The sequence below is a fragment of the Onychomys torridus genome, chromosome 2 (assembly GCF_903995425.1).
Source record: "Onychomys torridus chromosome 2, mOncTor1.1, whole genome shotgun sequence".
Classification (NCBI taxonomy): domain Eukaryota; kingdom Metazoa; phylum Chordata; class Mammalia; order Rodentia; family Cricetidae; genus Onychomys; species Onychomys torridus.
Genome location: NC_050444.1, coordinates 123,288,959 through 123,316,779, shown reverse-complemented (window position 1 = coordinate 123,316,779; position 27,821 = coordinate 123,288,959). Strand labels below are relative to the sequence as shown.

The 27,821-nt window shown below is 51.4% G+C and overlaps 2 protein-coding genes across 2 annotated transcripts in view; one reads left to right on the top strand and one right to left on the bottom strand.

Annotated features, from left to right (window-relative positions):
• Window positions 1-1,856: 1,856 nt before the first annotated feature.
• Ttc22 (tetratricopeptide repeat domain 22) lies at window positions 1,857-23,447 on the bottom strand. Its single transcript, XM_036179201.1, has 7 exons — window positions 22,775-23,447; window positions 8,381-8,436; window positions 8,110-8,225; window positions 6,173-6,291; window positions 5,369-5,530; window positions 3,486-3,638; window positions 1,857-3,101 (listed from the first exon to the last, which is right to left on the bottom strand). The coding sequence occupies exons 1-7, from the start codon at window positions 23,339-23,341 to the stop codon at window positions 2,526-2,528; spliced, it is 1,749 nt and encodes a 582-aa protein (XP_036035094.1). The 5' UTR covers window positions 23,342-23,447; the 3' UTR covers window positions 1,857-2,525.
• Window positions 23,340-27,821, top strand: part of Lexm (lymphocyte expansion molecule) — a 25,730-nt gene continuing 21,248 nt past the window's right edge. The window contains exons 1-5 of the mRNA XM_036178585.1: window positions 23,340-23,451; window positions 23,514-23,575; window positions 23,748-23,865; window positions 23,915-24,045; window positions 24,171-24,224. Of these exons, the coding sequence (XP_036034478.1) occupies window positions 23,340-23,451; window positions 23,514-23,575; window positions 23,748-23,865; window positions 23,915-24,045; window positions 24,171-24,224 (477 nt within the window). The remainder of the gene's footprint in view (window positions 23,452-23,513; window positions 23,576-23,747; window positions 23,866-23,914; window positions 24,046-24,170; window positions 24,225-27,821) is intronic.

Sequence of the window (27,821 nt, the reverse complement as noted above, 5' to 3'; positions counted from 1 at the left end):
TGAGAGAGGAGGAGGAGCCCTGTCTCTGTCCTCATCAGCAAGCCTGCCAGTCAGTGACTCTGGCCCCAAGAACGTGTGTGTGTGTGTGTGTGTGTGTGTGTGTGTGTGTGTGTGTGTGTGTTCAGTCCGCAGTGCTGAATCTGTTTCCATCTGCTCATTTTACTGTTGAGCTGTAAAGTGCTAAAAGTCGTCATCCTCCCCTTCCCTAAACAAGAAAAACAGTCTGAGGAGGAGATATTTCGCTTCATTTGGCAGGCAGCCACCACCACGCACGCACGGTGCTCCCTTGGGGGCTGATTAGGGAGAGAGAGAAACCCTGCTCTGCACAGCTTGTAGCTGCTCGAACCTTCCCTGTGAGCGCCCAGCCGAGGCCGGAAGCCAGGTCAGAGGGCAGCCCGGCCAGAGGGCAGCCCGGCCGGCTGGCAACACTGCCCAACAGCGCCATACCGGGAGAATGGCGGCCAGAGGAAGGAGTCTGTTCAAGGCCACTTCGCTTATTAAAGTCTATGCTCTATGGCCCCAAAAAACGAACTTGAATTGGGGGGAAAAAAAAGTTTTAGAAAAGATTTCAACTCTATAAATGTTGAAATGAACTGATTTGTTTTCTGTGGATTTGCTCTATTTTTCCTTTTTCTTTCTTTCTTTTTTTTTTTTTTTTTAATTTCTTTCTTCTTTCATTTGTTTAGCTTTCCAGGCAGGCTTTCACTCTGTATACCTGGAACTCACTATGTAGCCTAGGCTGGCAAGGTGGAATTACAGGTGTGAGCCACCATACCTGGCTATCAATGAATTTTCTTGTGATGTAGTAATCTGCCTGTCTGCCGTGTGCAATGCTTTGTAGACACTCCCTCTCAGTGTTCAGGAGTCATGCTTTAGATGGGAGGCTAGAGCAGGTGAGAACTAAGGTTCTTTGAAACTTGTAGATCTTTGAACCCCATGACTGAGGAGTCCTGTCCATTTTATAATCTTTCACATCCCTTGCTCATGTTCTTTTTTTTTTTTTTTAAAGGTTCATTTATTTATTATGTGTACAGTGTTCTGCCTGCATGTATGCCTGCAGACCAGAAGAGGGCACCAGATCTCATTACAGAGGGTTATGAGCACCATGTGGGTGCTGGGAACTGAACTCAGGACCTCTGGAAGAACAGCCAGTGTCTTAACTGCTGAGCCATCTCTCCAGCCCCCTCGCTCAGGTTCTTAAACATGACGTTCCCAGCTGCCTAGCAGCTGGGAGACCCAGGAGAAGAGAGGGCAGGCAATGCAGGGACTGAGCCTCCTGTGACTTCATCTGTGTTTCACCCAGTGGGCAGGGGATTCTGCAGGGCTCACACACGAAACCAAAAGAGCAGGGAACTGATGGTCCTCTCGGAGCAATGGATTCTTGAAGAGGAGCAGCCAAGAGCCAGGTGCTGGGACAGCACATTTCTTTACCACACTGCAGAAGGGCCACTCAGGCTAGCTGAGGGCAGTAGGGCATGGGGCAGTGCCTTTCAATAACTTCCCTAAGTCTCCAGTGGCTTTGTAGATCCTAAGTCCTGAGGGTGGTCCACGAGGTGTTTTCCTAATTGCTTTGCATGGTCTAGACTGCTAGACCTCTCTGAAGGCAAGGCAAAGACAAGGTTGGTTCTGGCCCCAAATTGTTCTGGTGTTTGGCACTTTGGCATTTGGCCTGTGCTTGCGAAGTAATTTCCCTGAGGGAAATGAGAATGGGTGTTTGCTGACCATTTATCCAATGTGCAAATGAGGTTATCAGAAAAATCCTTGAGGTATCATAAAACAATAAAATAGACAACAACAAGAAAAACTCAACAGGACAGGGGCAGGGACGCAGAGAGGACAGGGAAGGCGAGTCAGGGTGTTTTTGATGAGTTTTATTTCAAGGACTTTGGGAAGCCTTCCAAGAAGGCTGACCAAAGCAGAGCCTTGCTGGAAGCTGATGGAGAGGAAGGAACTGACTCTGAGCACCTGGACTGAAGTCAGAATCCAGTCTGCACCCACGCTGGGTGCCACCTTGGTCTGTTTTAACTAGGCTTTTCTGGCTGAGGACTTGAGACCCACTCAGCGAAACTTTCAGTGTGGCCCTAGGTACTCCAATGGCAGTCACTCAGACATCGGGGATAGCAAGTCACATCTGAGACAGCTATCTTTTCTGTCAGGAGACTTGAGCCATCCTATTTTCGCTGTGTGCTGGCCAGCTCTTTTCCTCAGGAGGCCGTTTTCCAGTGGCCTCTCATGCCTGCTCCCAGACTCCTTGCCCCGCAGAATTTCCTCCAAGTGCCCATTTTCTGTCCTATGGGTATTTCAAATGCATAAAACGTTTCAAAGTACCCATTCACACTTTGGGTGGGAGGAGAAAAATCTGCTTTGATCCCACCCCCCACCTCCCAGGTGTAGGAAATGAACCCAGGGCCGCATGTTTGTTAGGCAAGCCTTCTACTGAACTGTGTTGTAGCCCAGCGCATTAAACATTCTGGCTCTGCCCGCCCTGACAGGTGGGCTATCTTGAATGCCAGGACTAGATCCAATCATCTGGGTGGGGCCTCTTCCGGAATGGACCTCATCAGGGTATCAGCATCTGACTCAGGAGGAGGATGCTCGACTTTTGCATGGCCCTCCTGTTCCATAGTCTCAAAGAGCAGGCGCACTAGTGCGGGCCGTCCCTGGGCTACCAATGCACGGGCCAGGCCCAGGACCTCATCTGTGTGGCCGCGCCACACACGCTGCAGCTCCTGGCGTAGGCGTGCCACCGGGTACTTGCTCTGGGCGTGGCACAGCCAGATGTCCACCTCGCAGCCCACCTCGCCATCGCTCAGCTGCGCCTGGCTCCACTGGGCCAGCAGCGCCTCGAGCAGGAAGCCGAAACCCTCGGTGTGGCTGGATCCAGTGTCGTCCAGCTCCACTGCACGCTTGAAGCAGGCTGCGGCATTAGCATCCTCGCCCTGGACTCGCAAGCATTTGCCACGCAGCAGCTGCAGCTCTGGCAACGTATCTCCCAGCTCCAACTCGCCAGCCTTGGCCAGGAAGACCAGCGCCTGATTGAGCGCAGTCTCATCCACTGCCAGCAGCTCCCGCATGGCGTCCACGCCCATGTAGTAGTAAACCTGGGTAGGAGTGGCCTCTGAGCCTTTCTCTTTCACACCCGACCCCCCTCATCGGTCCCCACCATTTCCCCTATTAATTAGAGATATTGTTCCTGCCCCCCTGGAAAACCCTGTACCAAGGCTCTAGTTCCAGCTCCTCCACACAGAGCCTTCTGACCTTGAACAACCCTCCCACATACAATTATGATGTGGTCACCTTTCCCTGAGCACATCACAGTCTATACTGACTGCTGAGAGGGAGAGAGGGTGTGGTGAGGGAGGCTTCCAAACACCACACACACGTTATTGCATCCAATCCACAGGACAGCTAGAGGAGGAGAGCAGGGGTGGATGCCACTTACTCCTCTCCATCCTCAGTGGCCACGTTGCCCTCGTCTCTCTTACCTGGCCGATGTCTAGGTAGGTCCTGAGGCCTGGGTATACCTTGACCACTTCCTCAAGGTCAGCTTTGGCACAGGCCAGGTGGTTCCTGTCAGGCATACCCCCAAGCCCCACCTTGGCCCGTTCCAGGTCGTGGACATAGGCTCTGATCCGGACCTGCAGCAGAAGAGCAACTCAGAGCAGGTCCTCCCCACAAGACATCTGCCTCCTTTCTGACCTCAGGAAAAGCCAGGTTGCTTCTTGGCAGCAATCAGGGGCATCCTGTGTGGTTGCAGAAAGCCTGGCACCTGAGGCTGGGACCCAGGAGTCCTGGATCTCAGTTCTGTACCAGCTAGGGTAACCCACTTCCCATTCTGGGACTGTTTCCCTGCTTATACAGCATGGAGCCGGATGAAGTAAGATCATTCATTCATTCATTCATTCATCCATTCTTTCAGCAAACATGTATTGAATGTCCTCACAATCAGCTATATAACCTGGAGAAAGTTTCCTAACACCTGAACTCCATTTTCTAAGCTGAAAAGTTAGCAATTCACAAAACTTACTATGTGCCAGGCACCGAGGATACAGTGGAAAATAAAATGGCAAAGAGCCTGCTCTCGTGGGCTTGTATGTTAGTAGGGAGAAATAATAAACAGGATAAGTAGTAGACAGTGTGTCTGCTGTTAAGAAGAAAAAGCAGCCGGGCAGTGGTGGCGCACGCCTTTGAAGGCAGAGGCAGGAGGATCTCTGTGAGTTCAAGGCCAGCCTGGCCTACAGAGTTTCAGGAAAGCCAGAGCTGTTACACAGAGAAATCCTGCCTCAAAAACCAAACCAATAAATAAAAGAAGGAAAAGTAAAGCAGCGCAGGACAGAAACACTGGCAGGTAGTTTGACATTTTCAATAAGAGGTCACTGGAATGAAGCTGGAGTGTGTCAGGTCTGCAGGAAGGGAGAAAGCCATCTGGTCATCTATGGGGGGAGCATTCTAGGTGGAGACCCAGGCCAGCAAGATGGAAGAAAGCGCATCAGGACAAGAGTTGGGCAGAGCTACCACAGCCAGGTCTGGGCTCCTGAGTCACACAAGGGGCTGTCGCTTCCGCCTTGACCTGTGCGTTCCCTTCTGTCATATTCCTTCTTGCCCTGGTCATCTGAGTAGTAAGTGTGACCTTGGGGGCCACAGGGAACAGAGGACAGAGCTAAGGCTGGCTGCCATTCTCACAAAGTGAATGCAGGACCCTGAGGAAGCTGGCTGCTGCCTCCCTGTGCCCCCACCCACAGACTGGCACATGTCTCACTTCTCAGGGATTCTTAGGAGGATTCAACCGGAGCATAGCATGAAATATTTTTCGTAGCACCACCTTCTGGCTTTACGGTGAGTATCTTTATGACCAGTAACAACTACATCAACTCCAGGGAAGGTGTTTTCTGTTTACTTCCTGCAGCCATGGAGACCAGACCCAAAGCATGATGGCTACCAGGTCAGGTGACAGGAGCGGAGAAGATGAGGGGTGGGGGTGGGGGGAGTGCTTATTAACTTGGAGAAAAATAAATGTGGCCTCAAACAGCTGGGTTCTGTGCAGTGCCACAGATAGAGCTGGGTCTAGCAAGGGAAACTGAGGGAGGCAACTCTCACCTCAGCGAGCGATGGGCAGCACTGAGGATAAGGTGCAGCCCAGTCTCTCAAGAGTCAGTGATAATAGCAATCAGTCGTCACAAATGAACTCCTCAGATATGCTTGCTTCCATGTTTACACACAGCACCAAACTTAACTCTCTTAGCTCAAAGGGCAGGCATTTCAGGTGTCTAGATGAAGATTCCAGGGCCCTGACCCCAGGATCCTTGCTCTTAACCTTTGGCCTCTTATTCCTCATGGCAGGATGAGGCGGGGCTGCCGGCTGACTCACCTTGGCCCTGGTACAGTATGCCTGCCAGTTGAGCTGTGGGTCTCCAAGCACATCCAGGGCCATGTTGCAGGTTCCTATAGCCATATCCTGCTTTCCTAGGAAGTGGAAGATTTTGGCCAGGCGATTCAGGATGGGAGGTTGGTCCTTGGCGATCTCAATGGCCTGAGAAGGGGGGAATAAAACATAAAGCTGTATCACCACAGATCCCACCTACCCATGGCCAGCACCCACACAGCTCAGTCATATAGCAACCATATTGGATCCTTCCCTTTGGGGGCAAACCCACCAGCCCCAGATTCCTTGGAGTCTAGCTCACTGACACATTCTCAAGCTTCTCCACTGTCATGGGGCTGATGAGAGGTAGGACCAGAGCCTTCCTCCACCTCCTCATACTTCCGGGAGTTTCTAGCTGGGCCAAACTCTCCCTGCCAATGCTGGTATTGATTGCTATAGGTTCTAAATATCTTGTCTCAGGGCCACATGGCCTTAAAGCGAGCCAATAAGGAGACCCCAGTAAACCTATCCTTTCCACTAAACCACAGGGGTGAGAGGGAGGAAACACAGCCTAGGGGAGCATTGTTCCAGGGCCCACTTCGAGGCTGGAGGGATGGGTGTGGGCCATTTAGCGGGGATGGTGTTATCTTAGGCACAGTAGAGCAGGCATGAGGGAACACTTGCTCTGGGTGAGGAGAGAATTGTGATGGAGGGCTGGAGGAGAGTCCTTCCTGGGGTTGGCCCAGAGAAGCAGAGCTCCCTGGGGGAGTCCAAGTTTACAAAGTGGGTGTACCTAGGACACATACATACCTTGCCAAAGCAGTCCAGGGGCTCCATACCTGAGTACCCACACTCATGGACACCCATGGGGGTGGTAAAGAAGGTCTCCTTCCTCTCCAGCAGCATGCCAATATAGCACCAGGCCAAAGCTGGGGGGGGGAGGGCAAGAGAGAGTAGGGTCTCTAGGGAGCAGTGCAGGTGGGGAGAGCACAAGCCTGGGGGCCAGCTCCTCCTCTGTAGGCATTAGCCCCACTGAAGACAGAGAAAGGGACAATGGCATGGGCCAGAAGACAAAGGGTAGAGGGAAGTTACAGGACTCCCGAGGATATGACATGTTCTGGTGCTTACTCTGTGTCTGAGCATGCCACACAGGAGATGCCATTTCAGGGACATAGCTCTTCTGGCCTCCTAGGGGGAGTAGTATCTGTGATTGTTGTTTGTCCTTTGGAAAGAGTGACTCACCTGTCTCCAACACAGCCTTCTTCCCTAACCTAGACAGAGGTGGAAGGTGGTGGAGCCACATGCTACACATTCCAGGACATGGGTTCCTGTCATTGCATGCTTGGTGGGTTTTTGTTTTGTGGTAGTCTTCTCAGGTAGCACAGGCTAGCTTAGCACTCTAGGCTTCTGAGTACAGAGACAAAAGGCCCCAAATGAAAGCAAAATTCCTATGATTTTACAGTCTGGCCACAACCTGGGGAGCCTGACCCCATGGCTCCTCACACAAATGGCCATTCTCAAGGAAAACAACGTCCTGTAAAAGTCACTGCTACACAAGATGATAAGAGGTGCAGCCTCTCCACCCAGCGAGGGTCCCCACACAAACAAGGCCAAGTGACCCCCTCAACTGCTGTAAAAGAAACTTCCTCTCAGTGGTTAACCTCTCTTCCTTGAAGCCTTCCCTGCTGCTTCCTGGAAGTATATTTCAGTAGATTCCCTTTGCCTGAGTTCCCATGCTAGTAAATTGCTTTTCCACTGGTCCAAGCTTTTTGTATGCTGTTTCATGGGCCACTCAGTGCTGGGACCACGGATCCTGACATCACACCTAGGGGACCACAGATCCTGACATCACACCCGGAGGACCACGGATCCTGACATCACACCTGGAGGACCACAGATCCTGACATCACACCTGGGGACCACAGATCCTGACAGACATCACACCTGGGGGACCACAGATCCTGACATCACACCTGGGGACCACAGATCCTGACAGACATCACACCTGGGGGACCACAGATCCTGACATCACACCTGGAGGACCACAGATCCTGACATCACACCTGGAGGACCACAGATCCTGACATCACACCTGGGGACCACAGATCCTGACATCACACCTGGAGGACCACAGATCCTGACATCACACCTGGAGGACCACAGATCCTGACATTACACCTGGGGACCACAGATCCTGACATCACACCTGGAGGACCACAGATCCTGACATCACACCTGGGGACCACAGATCCTGACATCACACCTGGGGACCACAGATCCTGACATCACACCTGGAGGACCACAGATCCTGACATCACACCTGGAGGACCACAGATCCTGACATCACACCTGGAGGACCACAGATCCTGACATCACACCTGGAGGACCACAGATCCTGACATCACACCCAGGGGACCAGAGATCCTGACATCACACCCAGGGGACCAGAGATCCTGACAGACATCACACCTGGGGACCAGAGATCCTGACAGACATCACACCTGGGGACCAGAGATCCTGACATCACACCCGGGGGACCATAGATCCTGACATCACACCCAGGGGACCCTGGATCCTCACATCACTCCTGGGTCTGCTATGATAAGGAGCCTGGGCTTCCTTAGGAAAACATGATTGTGAGGTGAACCAGAGTGAGGCAAAAAGAGACAGGGCTAGAGGCAGACAGAACTATTGACAGGTGCAGGACAGCAGGACAGAAGCTCCTCAACCCCACCTGGAGTTCCCACCTTGGTGTCGGGGGTCTGAGGACTTGAGGACTTGCCGGAGCAAGGCCAGGGTGCGGTTGAAGGCTGGCAGCCTTCTCTGCTCCTCACTGCCCATCTCCAGCAAGATGCCGTCCAGCCTGTGGGTAGGAAAGGGCTGTAGCCCCTGCATATACCTCCCAGCCACCCCCAGAGTGCTGCCATAGTGCCCACCCACCTCTGCTCCAAATTCTGCCTGGCTTCCAGGCCACACCTCTTCCACCATCCCCAACCCATCTCCAGTCCCGCGCCTGACCTGATGAACAGTGTTGCCATGGTGAAGTACCAGCTCCTTCTCTCCTCTACTGGGATCTAGGAAGCAGAGAATGACGACGGGCTGTATGGAGGCTATTGAGATACTCAGGCTGTTGTTCACAAGGCCCCATGCTTGTGGGCCTGAACTTGAAGAGGCAACAGGTACAGCCTTGATGACAGTGCCTGGCTGGGCAGCCTTAGGCAAATCACTTTACTTCTCTGATCAAAGGGCATTTGAGATTAGCCGTATGAATCCCCAGTGAAGTGGTCCTCCCAGGGCAGGTGTGGAACATGTGTTTTTCCTTCCCGGCTAACCTGACCCAGTCTCTGGGTCCCCCAGCCTGGGGCTCAGCTCAGCTGTGTTCTTCTTTCCTCTTCCCACCCCTCCTTCCCCCCTCAGGCACCTTCCTCACTCCCACATCTCTGGGGATGTTAAGTGAGTCGACCAGGCTCAGCCTCCCTGAATATTTTCCCATTGTTATTCTCGCCAACCTGGCTGTGCATTTAGACTGACTTGAGCACCCGATAAAATATTTATGTTGCTATTTACGGGAGTAGCTCCTCCCGCCTTGGGATGGAATTTTAATGAAAACCAATAAAATCCCCAGTGCATATCGGCAGCTCTGCCTCTAGCTCTGGCTCCTCTCCCACATTCATCTCCCTACTCGCCCCCCACTTCTGCCTTCTCAGCTCAGATCTCACTCCCCATCACTCCCCACACCCCTCCCCCTCCAGCAACATTCAGATCAGCCAGCATTTCTGAGCACCTCTGAGGTGCTATGGGGATGTTGAACCCTGACACTACCAGGTTTACAAACTGGCTAGGGAAACAGACCAGGGTATGGAGAAGCCTGGTGTGTGTGCCAAGGTTCTCATGCCCATTGCCTGCTCTCACAGCAAGCCTAGGGCCCAGGTATTAGTTACTTTACAGGTAAATACACTGAGGTGCAGAGAGATGAGGTGACTAGCCCAGGATAGCTCAGCTGGAGATGGCAGAGCGGGGCATTGGATGTCTATCTCCATAGTCCATGCCCCTGTCCCCATGCTAGATTGTCAAACCCTGGAGGAGGGGCAAAGTCTGATCAAGGCCCTGAGAGTGACGTGGACCATCTACAGCAAGGTGATACCACTCCTAGCCGAGAAGGTGCTTTCTTACTTTTGGAGGTTTTCTGAGTCAGATGCCTCTGTGTAGTCCTGGCTATCCTAGAACTCTGTAGACCAGGGTGCTTGAATTCAGAGATCCCAAATGCTGTGATTAAAGGTATTAAATAAAGGATTAAATACTGCCCAGCTAGAGGACATATTTTCAAACTGGGTCTGGAGTAGGTTGTGGCACTTCAGAGGGTGGGACAGGGATCAGGGTGTCCGGTGGGAGGGGGGACTGGTTTGAGCAGGTGTATGGGGATGTGAGGGAGTGAGTAACCTGGAGAGCAAAGAACACTGTGTGTGTGAGTGGGATGGAGGGAGCCGCAGCCAGCGAACGGAATCTTGAGTAAGCTCTGTGTGTGCCCGTGCATTCGTGTGTGTGTGTGTGTGTGTGTGTGTGTGTGTGTGTGTGTGTGTGCCCATGCATTCGTGTACGTGTGTGTGCGTGTGCGTGCGCGTGCGTGTGCATGTGTGTGTGTGTGTGTGTGTGTGTGTGTGTAACCTGGGGTGGGGTAAAGAACACTGTGTGAGTGAGGTAAGGGAGCCGCAGCCAGTGAATAGAATCTTGAGTAAACTCTGTGTGTCTGTACATTTGTGAGAGAGAGAGAGAGAGAGAGAGAGAGAGAGAGAAACCTGGAGGGCAAAGAACATTGTTTATGGAGTGAGGCTGAAGGATCCAGAGTCAGTGAATGGTCCAAGGCTGGCAGTGAAGACAGGAGAGGGAAGGGCTTTGGCCTGGCAGGAAAGCCAGATGTAAATACACAATTGGAATGGAAAGGACGGAGGGCTGTGAGAGCCCTGAGGTCTCCTCCCCACCCCAGAATTTCCCCCAAGGCTTTCCAGAGAAGTGGTTCTAGAGTGCCATCCTTGAGGAGGGAGGGGTACAGTGAGAAAAACTATTCCAGAACTGGCCACCAGCGGCAGAAGTTCAGAGGTGGCCAGAGGGTGGTATATGGGGTCTGGATGTGACCAGAGCTGGAACCCCTAACCCAAGGAGTGGGCGGAACTAGTGGGGAACATCACAAAGAGCCAAAGGATCGGCCTGAAGACCTTGCTTCTGTGGCTCGTGGGGTAAAGAGACAAAGGCAGGTGACCTGTCAGAAGTAGTGGGACAAGACACACTGTCACCGGGCAGGTTTGTGCTAACGCAGGCATGTCCACGGGTGGTGCCTTGAGGGTTCAGAGACAGGAGTATTGGAAACTTGGTCATTGTAAAGGATTTCAATTTGGGATGGGCTCCTAAAGTACAGATTTGAAGCCCATCTGTAAGGCAGTGGGGAGCCATCTCAGGGGTTAGAGCTGGGGAGTGCCAAGCTCCCATGTGTGCTTATCTATTCATAACATCCCAGTGGGTTAAACCATTTCCAGGTGGGACTCTGTACACCAGGGCTTTGACTGTGATAGGCACCGAGTGGAAGACAGAGGGGCAGACCAGGGATTCTGGGGCATCTGTGAGAAACGGGGAACATTTCCCAAAGCACAAAGCTTTGGGAGCACAAAGCTTTGGGACAGGATGGTAGATCACTTCTCTGTTGCCTTAGACAGGACCTTGGAAGGAAGGGAGGACTCAGATTTATGGAACATCTTTTATGGGCTACCCTGGGCAAACACTTGCCCATGAGTGGTCCGTGGTGCCATGGGATGCCTAGCTCCTTGCTAGTGTGACCTCAGACTTCTGTTCTGGTCACAGGCCTGCTTTGTGATTGACTAATGTGAGTTATGGAGGGAAGAGGTCCCACGCATCCTTCCATATTTCTGATAAGGGATGGGGCCAATACAAGAGCTGGTAGAGCAGGTTCTGGCTTGGAATGGGCAGAGCAGAGGCTAGGTGGCTCAGACCCATGTGGCTCAATTGGATGGCCCTAGGGATGAGAACCTAGGGGCTGCATCCTCACCTGCAAAGGAGCATAGAGCTATGTGCCAATGGGGCCTACCCAGAGCAAACACTCATTCCAACTCTCCTGGTGTGGACTGGGGTTGCTTTGTCTATTGTATACTGAATCCATTTCAGTGTCCCAGACAGCCATAGGGCTTCAAGGCCTGGAGCCTGAAGACGCCCTCCTCACCCTATTCCGTCTCTAGGGTTACAGACATCTTTCTTGCTTCCACAGGACCCTGGTGTTAGGTGTGCCATTCATTTTGTTTTGATTTGCTTTGAGACAGCATCTCATTATGTAGCCTAGGCTGTCCAGGACTTGCTGTGTAGCCCAGGATAGCTTCTAATATGTGATTCCATGTGCTTACATTACAGGTGCGTACTACTACACCTTCCTGATTCACTGCCTTTGGGGGGGGGGCTCTTCTTGCTGTGGACACACTGCTTTCATCGACACTCAGGTCCAAAGACATTCAGTTAACTGCATGGTCAGTGAATGATAGAGCTGGAAGTTAATCTGTTCCCTCCATGGTCCTAACCTCTAGCCTGTCCCACAACACGTGATCAATCTCCTTATGTATCCAGGGACACTGGGACCTGAGAGGTGGTGTGATTGACCCAAAGCTCCTCCAAGTGAGCTAACATCAAGGTTCCCAAGTAGACACTTCCCCCACCACTCTGCTCACTGTCAACAGCCTCAAATTCAGAACCTGCTTAGTATGCTTTCCATGATGGAAGCAATATCACCTCCTGGTGGCACTATCCTGAATTGCAGGAGCAGCTCCTAGGCTCTCTTCCCCACCCCCCAAATTTGGAGACTAAACTGATTTTTCAAAAATGTAGCTATCTGACTGACTGACATAAGGGACAGATCTCAAATGTAACCCCTGAGCAGATCTCCCTTGTGAGTGATGCTGAAGGAGGGCTTCTGGGTTATGGATGGGGTTGGCAGGCATGGAGTGAAACTCAGTGAGCAGATGGAGGGGTGCCATTCCCTCTGCAGTGCAATGCCGGCCTGAAAATAGCCTGTCCCTTTAAAGGTCCTGGCTGTTTCAGAAGTAGCAGCTGAAGCTGTTACCACGGCAACCTGACAAGCCCCAGTGCATTAAGTTAAACAGGCCTGTGGCTGCCAGTGTACTCTGACAGAAAGGAGGGGATGCTTGCCTTTCTACTGCTGGGGAACCTCAGCGGGCAGGCAAGGGGCACAGCTCCAGGGTTTCCAGTTCCCAGAGGCAGCCTGGGAGGAGGCCAAGGCTGAGCGTGCTATGGAGGGAGTTTCTGGGACTGCCTGGTATGGGCTCTGCATGGGACACTCCATGCTCACTCATCATCAGTGCCCTGAAGGTCTGAGAGGGGCCAGCCAGCATCAGAGCCTAGGCTTCAGGCTGGCCTCCATCCTGGGGCAGAGGGGACCAGCCAGCATCAGAGCCTAGGCTTCAGGCTGGCCTCCATCCTGGGGCAGAGGGGACCAGCCAGCATCAGAGCCTAGGCTTCAGGCTGGCCTCCATCCTGGGGCAGAGTCTCAAGAAGGAACAGCACAAGGCCCAGCCTGAGTCGGTAGGGAAAGCAGCCACCATGGGACTAGCTGCAGGTGAGGGTGGGGGATAGACCCTGCGGGGTTCCCCAAGGATCAGCCTGATGCTTCCCTGAGTGTCTTGTCATTTTGTACCTTTCCCCGAGTTGGGGAAAGCAGCCAGAAAGTCGCCTCTAACTTCAAGTTCCCACTCTTTCCACACTATCTAACTGCAAAGAGCCAGGGTTTAAACCGGTTACCATTTGCAAAGCACTTCCACACAACTTAATTAGGGCTTCAGAACATCCTGCATGGAGGGGAAAGTGAGAATCATTACCATCTTAATACAGATGGGAAAACTGAGGCAAGATGGTGTCCTCAGAGCCTGATGTGAAAGCCTGGGCCTGAGACTTATGAACACTCCTGGTAATCCACCCCTCACACACCCGTTAATGAGAGAGGGTCTTACTGCATGTCCTGGGCTAGCTTGACCTCATCCTGCCTCCATCTCCTGCTAGGATTACCATGCACCATCACATCCAGGCTTAGCGATTTGTTAGATCACACAGTTTGATAATCACAAATTTTGCTGTGCAGAGCACACCATGGGCTAGCTCATTTGACTCCCCCAAGAGTAACTTAGTAGGGAGAACGTTTGTAGATGAGTCAGGCATGATAGAGTGGTGAGTTCTCGTGAGTTCCACACCAGCCTGGGTATTTTTTTGTTTGTTTGTGTGTTTGTTTTTATTTTTTTGAGACAGGGTTTTATATTATAGTCTAGGTTGGCTTCAAACTTGTGGCAATCCTCCTGCCTCAGTCTGGGTGTGCTAGGATTAGTGCATGAGCTACCAGGCCTGACTTAGAAATTCGAATTCTTGACTCACTTCTCTGTGGCTCTAGAGGTGTGGCCCAGGAGGCTGCTTGTGCTAACAACCCTCTCTACTGTGCTAAGTTTGAAAGCCACTGGCTGGACTCCCTACAGAGGGTGGAGTGAAATGGGCTGAGAGGAGCAGTCCTTTCCTCCCCAGGGATGCCTGAAGACCTTGCTTCTGTGGCTCGTGGGGTAAAGAGACAAAGGCAGGTGACCTGTCAGAAGTAGTGGGACAAGACACACTGTCACCGGGCAGGTTTGTGCTAACTCAGGCATGTCCACGGGTGGTGCCCCGAGGGTTCAGAGACAGGAGCATCGGAAACTTGGTGATTGTAAAGGATTTCAATTTTTTTCTCATTAAACCCTCGGTTTACTGAGCTATAGACTTCTGATTAGACTGGATGGTCAACTAGGTTCTCAGAGAGTATTTACCTGGCAGAGTGAACTTTGCTCTTTACATTCCAGGGAGGTCCCCCCACCCCCATGACTAATGCTGTCCTAGGAGGGGACTGATGGAAAGGAAGAAGCCTTCCCCCAGGTCACTGGGCTTGCAGGGGTGGGGGTGGGGGTGGGGTGGGGACATAGCAGAACCGATTCTCAAAGTGGCCTCGGAAGGTATAGTGTCTTCTACCGATTAGAAAACAGCCTAAGAGCCACAGCTCAGCCCCACAGCCCCGGTAGCAGGGCCAAGATTCAGTTCTGATCTACCTCCCTTCAAAAACCAGTTTTTCAATTAAATCCCGAACCCTTGGCCTCCTGAAGGCTGACACTGCCGGAATAGTCACAAGGTGTGGGACACACCTAAGAACGTGTCCTTCCACCACAAGTGGACTGTCTTCAGCGGTGAGACACAGACAGCCTCAGAGCACACTGGACAGGACAGGGGGAGGCTCCCCGACCCTGCTGTGGGTACTAGTGTTCTCATTTACTTGCCTCATGGAGCGAGTCTGGGGATTAACAAAAGTTTGAGATCCCCTGCTCCAACCAGGGATCCCAGAAGGTCACTGAGCCAGCAGCCTCTGTGTCTGTGAACATCCTGCCCATCTAAGAAGCTTGTTATGCCGGGTAGTAAACGGGCGGGTGGAGGAAGTTGGGGAACTGAGTGCAATGCCTTGGCCGTGAGTGTCCTTCCTCATCTTGGGTTCCCCTGGAGCATTTCACCTGGACTTCATGCTCTGAGCAGACCAACTGCAACTCCCTGCTGTCCCTCAGCCTGTCACATCTGCAGGCCCTGTGGGGCATCCTCCCCCTGTGGTCCCTCCATTAACTGCACCTTGAGGAGCCACATCTCTAGTTCACTGTTGTGGATCTAAGTCAGACTCCAGGGTCTGTAGTGGCGGTGGGTCTGAGGGAGTCTTGTGCCCTCTCAAGTAAGAGCAGTGAACCTCACTCCCCTCAGTTCCCCCGTGGTTCCACTGTGCAGAACCCTATGGACATTATTTCTTCTGTAGACACAATTGAGTGAGATGATGCTAAAAACAACTGACCTCTGGGGGCCTGTGTCTGTGAGAACATGGAGACTCAGCCCTCGAGGTTACCAGGTAAGTGGGGAAAGAAACAACCAGCAGCAGATGTGAGTAGCTCCAAGGACATCACAAGGATGAGGCAGGACTGAGATATTCTGAGCCAGGACTGAGATATTCTGAGCCAATACGCTTGACTTCAGTCCCTGCCTGTCACTCATGGCTGTGTGCCCTTGGGCTGTGCACCTCTCCAAGCCTCTGTTTCCTCATCTGTAGAATGGTGTTAATAATGCGGCATTATCAGCATTTCTATGAGATCAAGTGAGGCGATGTAGAAAAATCACAGGTATGCTCAGTGCCCAGCTCATTAGCCCGTGGTCTGACTTCATCCTCCAGTTGGCTTCATCTGGCTTCATCCATCCTGAACCAAATCAGAGCACCCAGAACTGCAGAGGTATGTGTACCCAATGTGCACACAAGGACCCTGGGTTTGCTGACTGAGGGCCCCCTTTCAACCCTGCTAGGAATGCCCACTCTCTGTGAAGCTGACTTGAGGCTTCACTTCCCTGCCCTCTAGCATCACTGAGGATGAAATCCAAATGGAGTGCACTGGGTCCCCCTGGAAGGTTGCTTCCCCTTTGGAGCCTGCTGTGCCCTGCCTGTGAGGGGAAACACGATGCCTAACAGGAAGTGGGTCCCTGAGGTCGGAGCTAGACACAAACACTAATGAAAGTGAGGTTTGAGCTCAGACTGCCCACAGGCGCCAATCTTGGAGTGGGACTTATTACCCAGGCCTGCTGTGAGGTGTGGAGAAGGGCTTGTGTATGAGTGTAGGAGTTGCAGGTGTGAGTGCTCCCTTGTGTGGGCATACATGTGTGCAAATGAGTGCTCATGTGTGTTCACGCGTGGATCTGCATGTATATTAGCAGGCATGTGTTGTACAGGACCACCTCCCAAGCAAAACTGCCACCATCTCCCGGAGTTCTGCTGGCCTGCTCTCAAAGCTCAGTACAGCTGGGCCTGTTGACCTTCCCTCTTAGAAAGAGGGGGCAGAGAGAGAGTCACGGGACCCTCAAGCTGAGTATCCTCCTACTCCTTCCAACCACTTGTAAACAACTCTGCCCTAATTACGTATGGCCTTGGAGTGGGGTGGGAAGCTAGAGGATTTAGGTGGGAAGGATGATGGAGGGGGCTCTCTCGACACAGACAAGAGTCATCATCCACACTGAGTTCAGATTTTCCAATGTGGTTGCTTCCTATGCCCCTTCCTGTAACCCTTTACCTGCTGCTTGGTAAATAAGCCTAATAAATTCATTGGCTCCCCAGGGTGAACTTTTGTGGACGTACTTGTACCTTGCTTTGTTATTGGAACCTTAGAAAGAGGGATAGACATTGTTTATGTCTCCCAAGAGAAGGAATTTTAGCAATAGTGTATGTGTGAGCATGCATGTATGTGCCCATGTGTGAGTGCACATGGGTGAACGTGTGTACATGTGAGTGCATGTGTCTGTGCATGTGCGATATGTGCATGTGTATGAGTCATGTGTGAATGTTTACATACATGTTTATGCATGTGTTAAGCCAATATTTTGAGAAAAGGAAATGAAAATGAAATGACTGAGTGGCCTGGGGCAGGGCTATTCCTTTTCTGGAGAAATAGAAAAGTTCTAAGTTAAAATTTTTAAGTTTACTAAAAAACTTTTTTTTTTTTTTTTTTTGGCTTTTCGAGACAGGGTTTCTCTGTAGCTTTGGAGACTGTCCTGGAACTCACTTTGTAGACCAGGCTGGCCTGGAACTCAAAGAGATCCACCTGCCTCTGCCTCCCGAGTGCTGGGATCAAGGGCATGCGCCACCACCGCCAGCTCTAAAAAACTTTTTTTAAGAGTTAAAACTGAGTTATTCAACTCAATTAAACTTATAGCCAGTCAGTGGTGGTACACTCCCTTGATCCCAGCACTTGGGAGGCAGAGGCAGGTGGATCTCTGAGTCCTGAGGCCAGCCTGGTCTACAGAGTGATTTCTAGGACAGCCAGTGCTACACAGAGAAACCCTGACTCAAAAACAAAACAAAACAAAACAAAACAAATTAACAACAGCCACAAGGCCCCCTGCTCCAGGTGTTTGGCCCTCTGCCAAGCCCTGGTGGGGGCAGGTAACAAAGAGAACACAAGACGGGTCTCACCCCTATGGGACAAAGCAGACACTGTCTGGCACAGTGTCTAAGGGCCGGATGCTGGGGAAAGAACCGCACAGGACCCCAATCCACGCCTGGCCTGGTGATTTCATGTCCTGGCTACCTTACAGCAACCCTGGGACAGTTGTGTTAGGGTCTCATGTGGCAGAGGAGGAAAGTGAGGCTCATGACCTGCCTGCAGCCACCCGGGCGGGGCTGGGGCAGAATCTCCACCTGATCTATCTAAAGACAAGTCTTATGCTCTTCAAGTGGGCAGGACCTTGAGATCTGTGACCAGGAATTACTGCAAATCAATCACTCTCTTTTTCTTTCTCTGCTCCTCCCCACCCCAACCCCCGCCTCTGAGTGTGTGTGTGTGTGTGTGTGTGTGTGTGTGTGTGCGCGCGCGTGTAAAGGTTGTCTTCAGAGGAAGGGACAAGTGATAAAAGCAACACATCTCTTCATAATTGTGTCCAGAAAGAGGAGAAAGGCTTAGGGTATAGCTCAGCAATGGAGCACCTGTCTAGTGTAGCAAGGCCTGGATTCCACCCCCAGCACTGCAACCCCAAACCTCTCAACAGGGAATGAAGAGCAGAGACTAGACTCACCCCCTCTCACACACCAGTTTCAAGTTGAAGGATGAGCTTCACACGGCTTCCTTTGTAGTAGAGGTTAGATGAGCAGCTACTACGCTCCAGAAGTCATTTGTCTTCTGGCCTCAAGGAGCCCCGACTCATCCTGCCTGTCTGTGGCAACCCCTCCCAACAGGTAGAAAACCTGCATTGTGCAATCTGTGGTGGCCACTGCCCACCTCTACCGCTCCCACAAAGGCTCTTGAAGCTGGGGAGTCCCTCCTCCTGCTTCCCACCCGGGGTGCCTCTACCTCCTGTCTTCGATGATCTCCCCAAGAATGGCGACTGGCCTACCTGAGCTCTCTCGGCAGGCCCCATCCTAGATTTCTGAGTGCCTGTGAGGGGGTCCCCTCTGATCACCTTCTTTTATCCGAGAGAAAAGCAAAGGCCTTGAGGCAAGCCAGGATGGGACTATCAACTCCACTACTAGTTCACTACCCTCAGGCAAACTGTGGGCAGAGGCTCAGCTCCTTCTCAACTGAACCATCTCCTGTAAGATGAAGTGGGAAGGTGCCCAGAGGGGCAGCTATGTGAGCAGGCTCCCAGAAGCAGGTGACATGTGGGATAGGCTCTGACGGATGCATTTGCTGTCTAGGCAAGAGGGCAGTCCTACTCGGGGAGGGATAAGGCTACACAGGACATCTGGAGAATTGTCTGTCAGGATTGCTGTGTGAGGGGCCAAGGCAGTCAGGGAAAATGTGACTAAAGAGGCAGGTGGAACCCAGTTTCAGAGCCCACATCAGTAGCTCTTCAATCATCATGCGATCTCTACAAAGCTTCAGGCTGCCTCCTTCTGGCCCTGTCTCCCGTCCTGGGCCAACTGTCTCTAAAGACCCCATGCTCTGTAAGCTCCTGCTGTAGGGCCTTTACAGACATCATGCTGGAAATGCCCTCATCTTATTCCTGCTAACGGATTTCTACCCCTTCCAGAAGCTTCCGTCAGTCACCTGTAGCATGAATCTTAAAGGGTCTTAATAATAAAACAAACCTGGAGCTGGGTATTGGGATGAATGCTGGAAGATCAGAGCAGCAGAACAAGCCACAGCTATCTCACCTTGCCAGTATCTCAGCTGGTCTTGTTTCCTCAGACTGGAAGCTTCTGAGTCCTCATCCAGAATGAATCTCAGATGAACTGGGCTGCTCATAGCCTAAAAGCTTAACCAGCCAAATGCTTCTAGTTTCTGGTCTTCACGCCTTATATACCTTTCTACCTTCTGCCCTCGCTCCCTGGGATTAAAGGCTCACTTTCTGGGATTAAAGGCGTGAGTCACCATGCTTGGCTATATCCTGGAACAGATGGATTTCTGCCTCTGGAATGCTAGGATTAAACGTGTGTGCTACCACTGACTATCCTCTATGTTTAATATTGTGGTTGTTCTGTTCTCTGACCCCAGATACGTTTATTAGGGTGCACAATATTTCGGGGAATACAACATCACCACAGTCACCTCTGCTGGAGAGCATCACTTCTCTGGAACTTGCACACTGCTTTTCTATTCCATAGGACCTGGATTTTCCAGGTCACTGCTGATGCTGACATTGGGTCCCCATGTGCCACTGAAGTCCATGTCCATGGTCAGGCCCTGGGGAACTAGTTTTATTTCAGAGAGCATGCTCTCTGGTGCTCAATATTTAGAGAGTATCATGTGCCTGTGGTCTCAGGCAGCTGTAGGGGCATCTCTAACTTGTCCTTTAGGCTTCTGGTCCCAGAGGAAGGGCTTGGGTATGATGATTAACAGAGGAACTAACGTTTGCTTTCTCTGTTGTTCAGGAGCTTCTTAATGTTGGGACTTCTTAAATACATGCCTGGCACACAGTAGGTATGGATAAATGTAGAGAAATTTAGTAACCACCTGCTAGGCATGCTCAGGTCTCTGTAACATTTGACAGGATAATCATAGTATGTTTCAGGGAGAGATCCAGAGCTCAGTACTGGCATCTGTGAAGTCTGCATGGAGGCCAGAGACAAACAGCTTGTTTAAGCCCCACAGCAAAACAGTAACAGAGCTGAGCCCTCCAGCCCAAGTCCCTAACTCTGATTGCCAAAATCATCACTGTTTTTGTATTTATTGAGCACGTACTCAGCACCACATACTTCATGAGCATGGGCATGAACATAGGCAGACAGGCAGGAGGCAAGCCCTACCTCTCCCCTGACCACAGCTGCTCTGCACAGAACTGAGAGGGAGCTCCCCAAAGCAACAACTCCTCAGCATTCCATCCTGTGCTGTTCCCTGGCTGGATGGCACCTGCTGTGGTTTGTGCTGACTAGACAGGCAGGAGCTGGCCTCTGTTCGCCTGCTACTCATAGGCCTTTGCCTCCCTGACCCCTCCTCTAGGAAGCCTTCGTTCCCCCCCCCCCCCACCCCGAACACCGCCTGAGATCAGAAAAGGACCTCAGTAGTTATGTCTCCCTTCCTGTGTGGGAAAATGGCAGTGTGGGGAGAAACCTCCACTGTGGGTCTCCCTGAGGCTGAGTCCCTGAGCCTGCAGCTCCCCACCCAGGGCTCTTTCAAGCACCACATTGTTGCTGTGGCCTATGACCACAATCACACTCAACACATACAATGCTGGATGCACCCACACCCAGTGGCCTGGCATTCAACTTCAAGTTCAGGATGCAAAACTAGAGGTCCCCTGCCGACTCCATGTCATGCTCACGGCTACACCTAGCTTGGGGGTGGGGGAGGCTTTGTAGGTGAAGAGATGGAGGATCACCTTGTGGCTGTCTCCATGTAGGCCCTTTCTAGGAACTTTACAAACATTAACTTCATTATGTCATCAACCAAATGGTGCCACCATTATACTAATGAGAAAGCCCATGACATGCAGGCCATTATTATCTCATTTCATCAAGAGGGGAGGGCACTTGGAGAGCCAGGTATCGGTTGACTGGAGCTAGAGAGCTCGGGGACTGGGGACTTGGACCTGGACTCTTTCAGCCACACTTGGCCCCCTCTTTTTTTTCTGGAGCTGAGGACTGAACCCAGGGCCTTACACTTGCTAGGCACATGCTCTACCACTGAGCTAAATCCCCAACCCCACCTCCTCTCTTGACCTCTATCCTGCACTGTTGTCCTTAGTTCAAGTCCACACCCTCCAACTTGGCCTCCCTGAAGTCACCATTCCAAGATTTCTCCTTAAAGAAGTTGTAGGCTTTGGTGTCGAAGACACCCAGGATGTGTGTGGAGGCTTTGTGAATGGAGATGTGCCAGCACATTGCTCCCAAGAAGATAACATTTCCACATCACTCTTCCATCAGCCTCAGTGACAGGCGCCTCTGGGATACCCTCAGTGAGCCCCACCTGCTGGTATTTCTGACCTGTGTAACCCCCTCCCCTGAAGTGTAGACTGGACCCACTGGCTTGTTCCTAAGAAACAGAAAACAGCAAAACATCAACAACCAGCTAGGAACTATCCCCTATTGATTATGAACTAGTGTGGCTGTAGATGATCCCCAGTCAGGCAAACCTAGGAGGACACCACAGCCCCACACATGGAGTAGAATCACACCTCCATTCCAGACCCACGGGGATGCTCTATGGTAAGAGTTTATTGCATAGGCTGCTGAACATAGGACCCTTGATCAGCAGGAGAAATGACGACTGTACTAGTTTCTACTTAGTGCCAGGACCTATGAGCGTCACTGTGTACCAGACCAGACTGGTTTACACTGTGTCCTCTCTCCACTGTGTACCAGACTGGTTTACACTGTGTCCTCTCTCCACTGTGTACCAGACTGGTTTACACTGTGTCCTCTGTCGAAGCTGTGAGACTGAGCTGGAGGGACAGTTGGGGACAGTGCTGGGGAAGCTGAGGGGATGCGATGACCAGCCTGGAATCATGGAGGCTTTCTTGGGAGGGGAAATTTGAGGCAAATCGGAGAGCAACAGAGGGCTCTGCAGGCCACAGGAGCCGGAGGTACCCCAGGAAGAGGCAGACAAGACTCGGGAAGGAAGGGAGCTGTAAGCAGCCCGCCCACGGGGGTGGGGGGTGGATTGGATGTGGGCTGTAGTGAAAGCCTGCATGGAGGACCGAGAGCCTCAAATGCCACTCCAGGGGTTGGGGATTTAGCTCAGTGGTAGAGCGCTTGCTTAGCAAGGCCCTGGGTTCGATTCTCAGCTCAAAAATAAATAAATAAATAAATAAGTAAATAGATAGATAGATAGATAAGTAAGTACATAAATAAATAATAAAAGTAAAAGAAAAAAGAAAAAGAAAAAAAGAGAAAAAATGCCACTCCAGCCTAGGACTCGTTCTTCCAGCCCGTGGGGAGGGGGCTGAGCTGAAGACATGGCCAGTGAGGTGCAGCAGATGTATCAACAGCTGAGGGAAACATGGGGCAGGAGAATTCCAGAGGCTGGATTGGCAGAAGAAGGCTGGGGAGGAGAGGGAAGCCCTTCTAAGCTGAGGCAGAGGAGCTGACAAAAATTGGGGTCTAAATGGATAGGTGGACGAGGGGAGAGAGGAGTAGGAAAATCTGCCAAGTTGTTGGTGTCCGATTGTGCCTCTTAATAGGTGAGTGTGCATCAGCTCAACAACAACAGGTCCTTGCTGGCAGAGGAGGGAGAAGGGATGAGTTAGCCTAGTGCTGAAACAGAGGGCTAGGTAGGCAGTACCCAGGAACACAAAGCTATTTATTGGGCAGCCTGGGCCGGGAATGGTGGGGGGGGGGGGGGGGCATCCCTGCAAAGGGAATGGATGAGTCCTACCAGCACTCACCTGCTGCCCATAGCTCAGCGCCTTGTCGTAGAGCGCGATGCCTGCCTCCAGCACCTGTGCGCGCTCCTCTGGACTGGCACAGCCCACGTCGAAGCCGTGTGCGTATCCTTGCTCTGCCAGGCAGCGGGCGGCGCGGAGCCGTGGGTCTCCTGAATCCTCGGGGTCCCCTGCCAGGCCCATGAGAGCGGCCAGTCTCGCGGCGCAGGCCTCCTCCTCCTCCTCCTGGCCCAGCTGCCCATAGACGTGTGCCAAATTGGCCCAAGCGTTGAGGTTGCCAGGGTCTTCGCCGGCCACCTCCAGGAAACGCTCGCGGGCCTCGTCCAGCTCCTCCAGGTAAAAGGAAAAGGTTCCCAGGAGGTGACGCACTGCAAGCAGCTGCGGGGAGGCCACCAGCTCCAGCTCCTGCCGCAGACCCTCCCGTTGGAGCTTCAGGTCCCGAGTGCGCAGCAGAGCCGGTGAGCGCGGCTCGAAATTGAGCTGCATCTCCAGGTGGAAGTAACCGGGCAGGTAGTCCAGTTCCTCGACGAGGGTGTCCAGGTCCTCGGCCCCAGCCTCGGGCTCCGTCATGGCTGCCCCTGGGCTGCCCGGCCCCCCTCCTAGCTCCCAAGGCTGCGGAGGACAGCAGATGGGACGGCCCGGAGGGAGCCCCACAAGACGGTCCTGGGCACCTCTTGCAAGTGGGTGGCTCCCAGAGCCGGCCGAGGGCTCACCCTGTAGGTGTTTCCGCTTTCGCTGCTAGACATCAGCATTGCACAAACAGGTGTGCCTGAAAAACAGGTGTGGTCCGTAGCCACAAACCCGGTGAGTGGCGAAGGCAGATTTTGACTACTCAGCAGACGAAGGAACAGGCTTAGAAGAGAAAGGTGCTGGCCAAGGTCACAGAACCAGGGCATGCCTAAGGAGACCTGGAACCTCAGGTTGCCCAAGCCGGCCAGGTCCTTTCTCCATTGCCATTGCTCCGCCCTCCATACAGAGCTGCCAGGACAGGCCCTTCCAGCTGCAAAAGCCTTCCTCACTCCAGCGCTGTGGTGTGGCCCAGTGCCCTTCCGCAGAACACAGCAGGCCAATGCTCTCCGGTCTTTCTCCGGCCAGTATGCATGGAGCCTCTCACTTGAATATCTCTGCCTCTCCTGTACTCAGCCGAGAGCCCAGACGGCAAGAAGCAGGCGCCCAAGAGCTGCATCTACTTTTTCTTCCCCATCCCTAATAAAGCACAATTCCTTATACTCCTTTCTGATGCAGTCACCTCCGAGGGGCAGGGAGACACAGAGGTAAACTGAGGAATGGCTGCTCTGGATATACGCGTGGGCTGCACTTCTCTCCGGATTGGTGCCCAACTGGTCCTGCTCCCTGCCCCGGACCCCAGTTTCCTTGCCCTATCTTATCTCCCTCTCAGGTTGGAGCGGTCACCTGGCTTCCAGAGTGCAGGTTGGACCTGGCTTCCCGGCAGGTCTGGACCTTGGACTGACTCTTCCTCACCCATCCTGTGTTTGGGCTCTTGTCTCATCCTCCTCGGAAGGATCTCACAAAAGAAGAGAGAGCTTCAGCCTTGATACAATGGGGAGGGGCTAGGCTCTCCTTAACTTGGTGCCAGACTTTGTTGACTACCATGGGAGGCCTTACCCACTCTGAGGAGTGGATGGGGGTGAAATGGGAGGGGGGTGAGGAGGCGGGAGAAGGGGAGGGAGGGGGAACTGGGGTTGGTATGTAAAATGAAAAAAAAAGTTTAATAAATAAAAATATTTAAAAAAAGGAGGAGAGAGCTTGTTAGTGAATCTGAGGAAACATGACTTCAACAGTATTTTCAAGTCAAACATTTGGGTGCTGTTTTTACCTACTAGCTTTAGATTTGAAACATAGTACACTTAATGTTCTTTTTTGTTGTTATTGTTGTTTGTTTTTGTTTTTTGAGACAGGGTTTCTCTGTAGCTTTGCTCCTTTCCTGGAACTTGCTCTGTAGACCAGGCTGGCCTCAGGCTGGCCTCGAACTCACGGAAATCCACCTGGCTCTGCCTCCGAGGATACATTTAATATTCTTTTTTTTTTTTTTAAGGTTTTTTAAGATTTATTTATTTATTATGTATACAGAGAGGGCGCCAGATCTCATTGCAGATGGTTGTGAGCCACCATGTGGTTGCTGGGAATTGAACTCAGGACCTCTGGAAGAGCAGCCACTGCTCTTAACCTCTGAGCCATCTCTCCAGTCCCCCATTTAATATTCTTTAGTGCACAGTTTACCTTAAGTTGCTGTCCATCGTGAGCTGAAACAATCTCTCATTGCTTTAGGAGTATTGGGAGGAATTTCCAGAAAGCTTTGCTTTTTAATTTTTTTTTTCAAATTGTGGCAGTATATAGTTCATATAAAAATTTCCAAGTGACTTAAAAAAACATTTTATTGCCGGGTGGCGGCAGCGGCACACGCCTGTAATCCCAGCAATAGGGAGGCAGAGGCAGGTGGATCTCTGTGAGTTCAAGGCCAGCCTGGTCTACAAAGCGAGTTCCAGGACAGGCTCCAAAGCTACAGAGAAACCCTGTGCTGAAAAGCCCCCCCGCCAAACAAAACAAAACCAAACCACATTTTATTGTGTATGTTTGTGCAGTGGGGCACATGTGTGTCATGGCACCCCTATATAGATCTGAGGACAACTTTTTGGAGTCTTTTCCCCCCTTTATTTGGGTTCTGGGGCTCCAACTTAGGTTGTCAGGCTAGGTAGCAAGGGCCTTTACCCACTGAGCCATCTCCCTGGCCAAATTTTATCTATTTTTGTTGGTTGCTGTTTTTGAGACAGGGTCTTTTCATGTAACTCTGGTTGCCCTGGACTCACTATATAAACCAGGCTGGCCTCAAAATCACATAGATCAGTCTGCCTCTGCCCTTTGGTGCTCCACCACACCCAGCCATTTTAACTGGTTTTTAACTGCAAAGTTTATTGGCATTAAGCATAGTCACATTGTCACCACCTTCCATTTCTGAAACCTTTTCATCTTCCAAAATTGAAACTCCACATCTATTTAAATGATCACTCCCACCAGATATGCAGGCTCATGTTTTAGTATCAGTTATTCAGTAGGAGGCTGAGGCAGGGGAATTGCTAGTTCAAGTTCACCAGATTGGCCGGGCAACATATGAGACCCTGTCTCAAAATAAAAATAAAAATTTTTACAAGGATTGGGGATGTAGCTCAGTGATGGAGAAAGGATTCCATCCCAGTCCCCCACCACAAATCCCCAAGTGCCTGGTAATTGCCATTCCACATTTCCTTTCCACAACTGAATATTTTAACACTTCATGTAAGTGAAATAATATTTGTTTTCTCTCTCTCTCTCTTTTTTTTTTTTTTTTTTTTTTTTTTGGCTTTTCAAGACATACTTTCTCCGTGTAACAGTCCTGGCTATTCTGGAACTCACTTTGTAGACCAAGCTGGTCTCAAACTCACTGAGATCCTTGTGCCTCTGCTTCCCGAGTCCTGGGATTAAAGATGTACACCACCACTGCCCAGCATATTTGTTTTTTTATATCAGGCTTATCATTTAATATAATGACTTTAAGCTTAATCCATGATAAAGCATGAGTAAGAAGTTCCCTTTTTATTTTTGCTTTTTTTTTTTTTTTTTTTTTCCAGACAGGGCCTCCATGTAGTACAGGTTGACTTCATACTCACTACATAGCCCTGGCTGGTCTGGAACTCTCCCACTGCTGTAGGATCCCAAATGCTGGGATTGCAGGTGCACACCACCACTGTTGGACAGCTTTTCCTTCCCTTTTTTTCAAGACAGGGTTTCTCTGTGCAGTTTTGGTGCCTTTCCTGGATCTCGCTCTGTAGACCAGGCTGGCCTCAAACTCACAGAGATCCTCCTAGCTCTGCTTCCTGAGTGCTGGGATTAAAGGCATGCGCCACCACTGCCCAGCATTTTTTCTCCCTTTTTAAGGGTGAGCAATATGCCATGGTCTATATTGTCTATACCCATCACTCCTTGTTTATCCATCATTTGCTGGTAAAAACATGGGTTGTGGTAATTGTGAATGATGCTGCTACAAGCAGGAATAGTGTGTGTGTGTAAGTGTGTGTGTGTGTGTGTGTGTGTGTGTGTGTGTGTGAGAGAGAGAGAGAGAGAGAGAGAGAGAGAGAGAGAGAGAGAGTGTGTGTGTGTGTGTTTCCTAATCTTGTGGCACATTCTGAAAAGTGGAATTGCTGGGTCATATTGGGATTCTATGTTAATTCTTTGAGGAACGGCTGTGCTGTTTCACAGCAGGAGAATCATTGTATTTTCCCCTCAACAAAGCACAAAGGTTCCAATATCTCTACATCCTTGTCAACACGTGCCCTTTCCTCTACTTCTCTTCATGGTCACATCCTGATGGGTGGGCTAGGATTTTGATCTGACTCATAGTCACATCCTGATGGGTGGGCTAGGATTTTGATCTGACTCCAAGAAGATGAGTCCGAGTTGGGGAAGGGAGTAAGTGTGTGAGTATGTGTGTTATAGACACTGGAAAGATTTCAGTGGTTTCTCAATGCAATTTAGGGTGTACCCCGGGGCTAGAGCTGCTCCTAACTGGAGCTCACAGAGTGCGGGTGAAGGTGGCAGGAGATAAGATAAAGGTAGAGGTGAAAGCCCCTCACAGAGTCCCCATCCTAGCTGAGAAGCTCGGCTTGATTGCCCTGGCAATGGAGTCCGGCTAGCTACAGATCTCTCAAGTGCTGAGTCCTGGTTGGACTGTGACCAGGACAACTTATTCTGTCTGTGTCTTAGCTTCCTTTCCTGCACAATGGGAGTGGGGATGGAGAGGTTGTGGTAGCACCCATGAAAAAGAATGAATTAGTTGGCCAAAGAAGTTTCTATCACAGGGAGGGGTTAGACCCTCCAGGGCAGAGGCCTCGGTACAGAGCTGACTCACTCTGGCCTGCTGCCTGTCTTGCAGCTGGGACTCTGACCCATGGACCTTGGTTTGTATCTTCTCCTAATCCTTCAGCCATCCTGCAGCCAAGAGGATCACTGTAAACGAGAAGACACAATCAGCTGCAGGCATCCCACGAGAGTGCCA

Bases quoted from the DNA above. Each gene is read 5' to 3' on its own strand.
- Ttc22 (XM_036179201.1), bottom strand. From the start codon at position 23,341: ATGACGGAGCCCGAGGCTGGGGCCGAGGACCTGGACACCCTCGTCGAG. The intron at 6,292-8,109 runs GTGGGAACTCCA...TCCCCCCCCCAG, and splicing joins CTCAGACCCCCGACACCAAG to CTTTGGCCTGGTGCTATATT. The intron at 3,639-5,368 runs GTGAGTCAGCCG...CTTCTGCTGCAG, and splicing joins CATACTGTACCAGGGCCAAG to GTCCGGATCAGAGCCTATGT.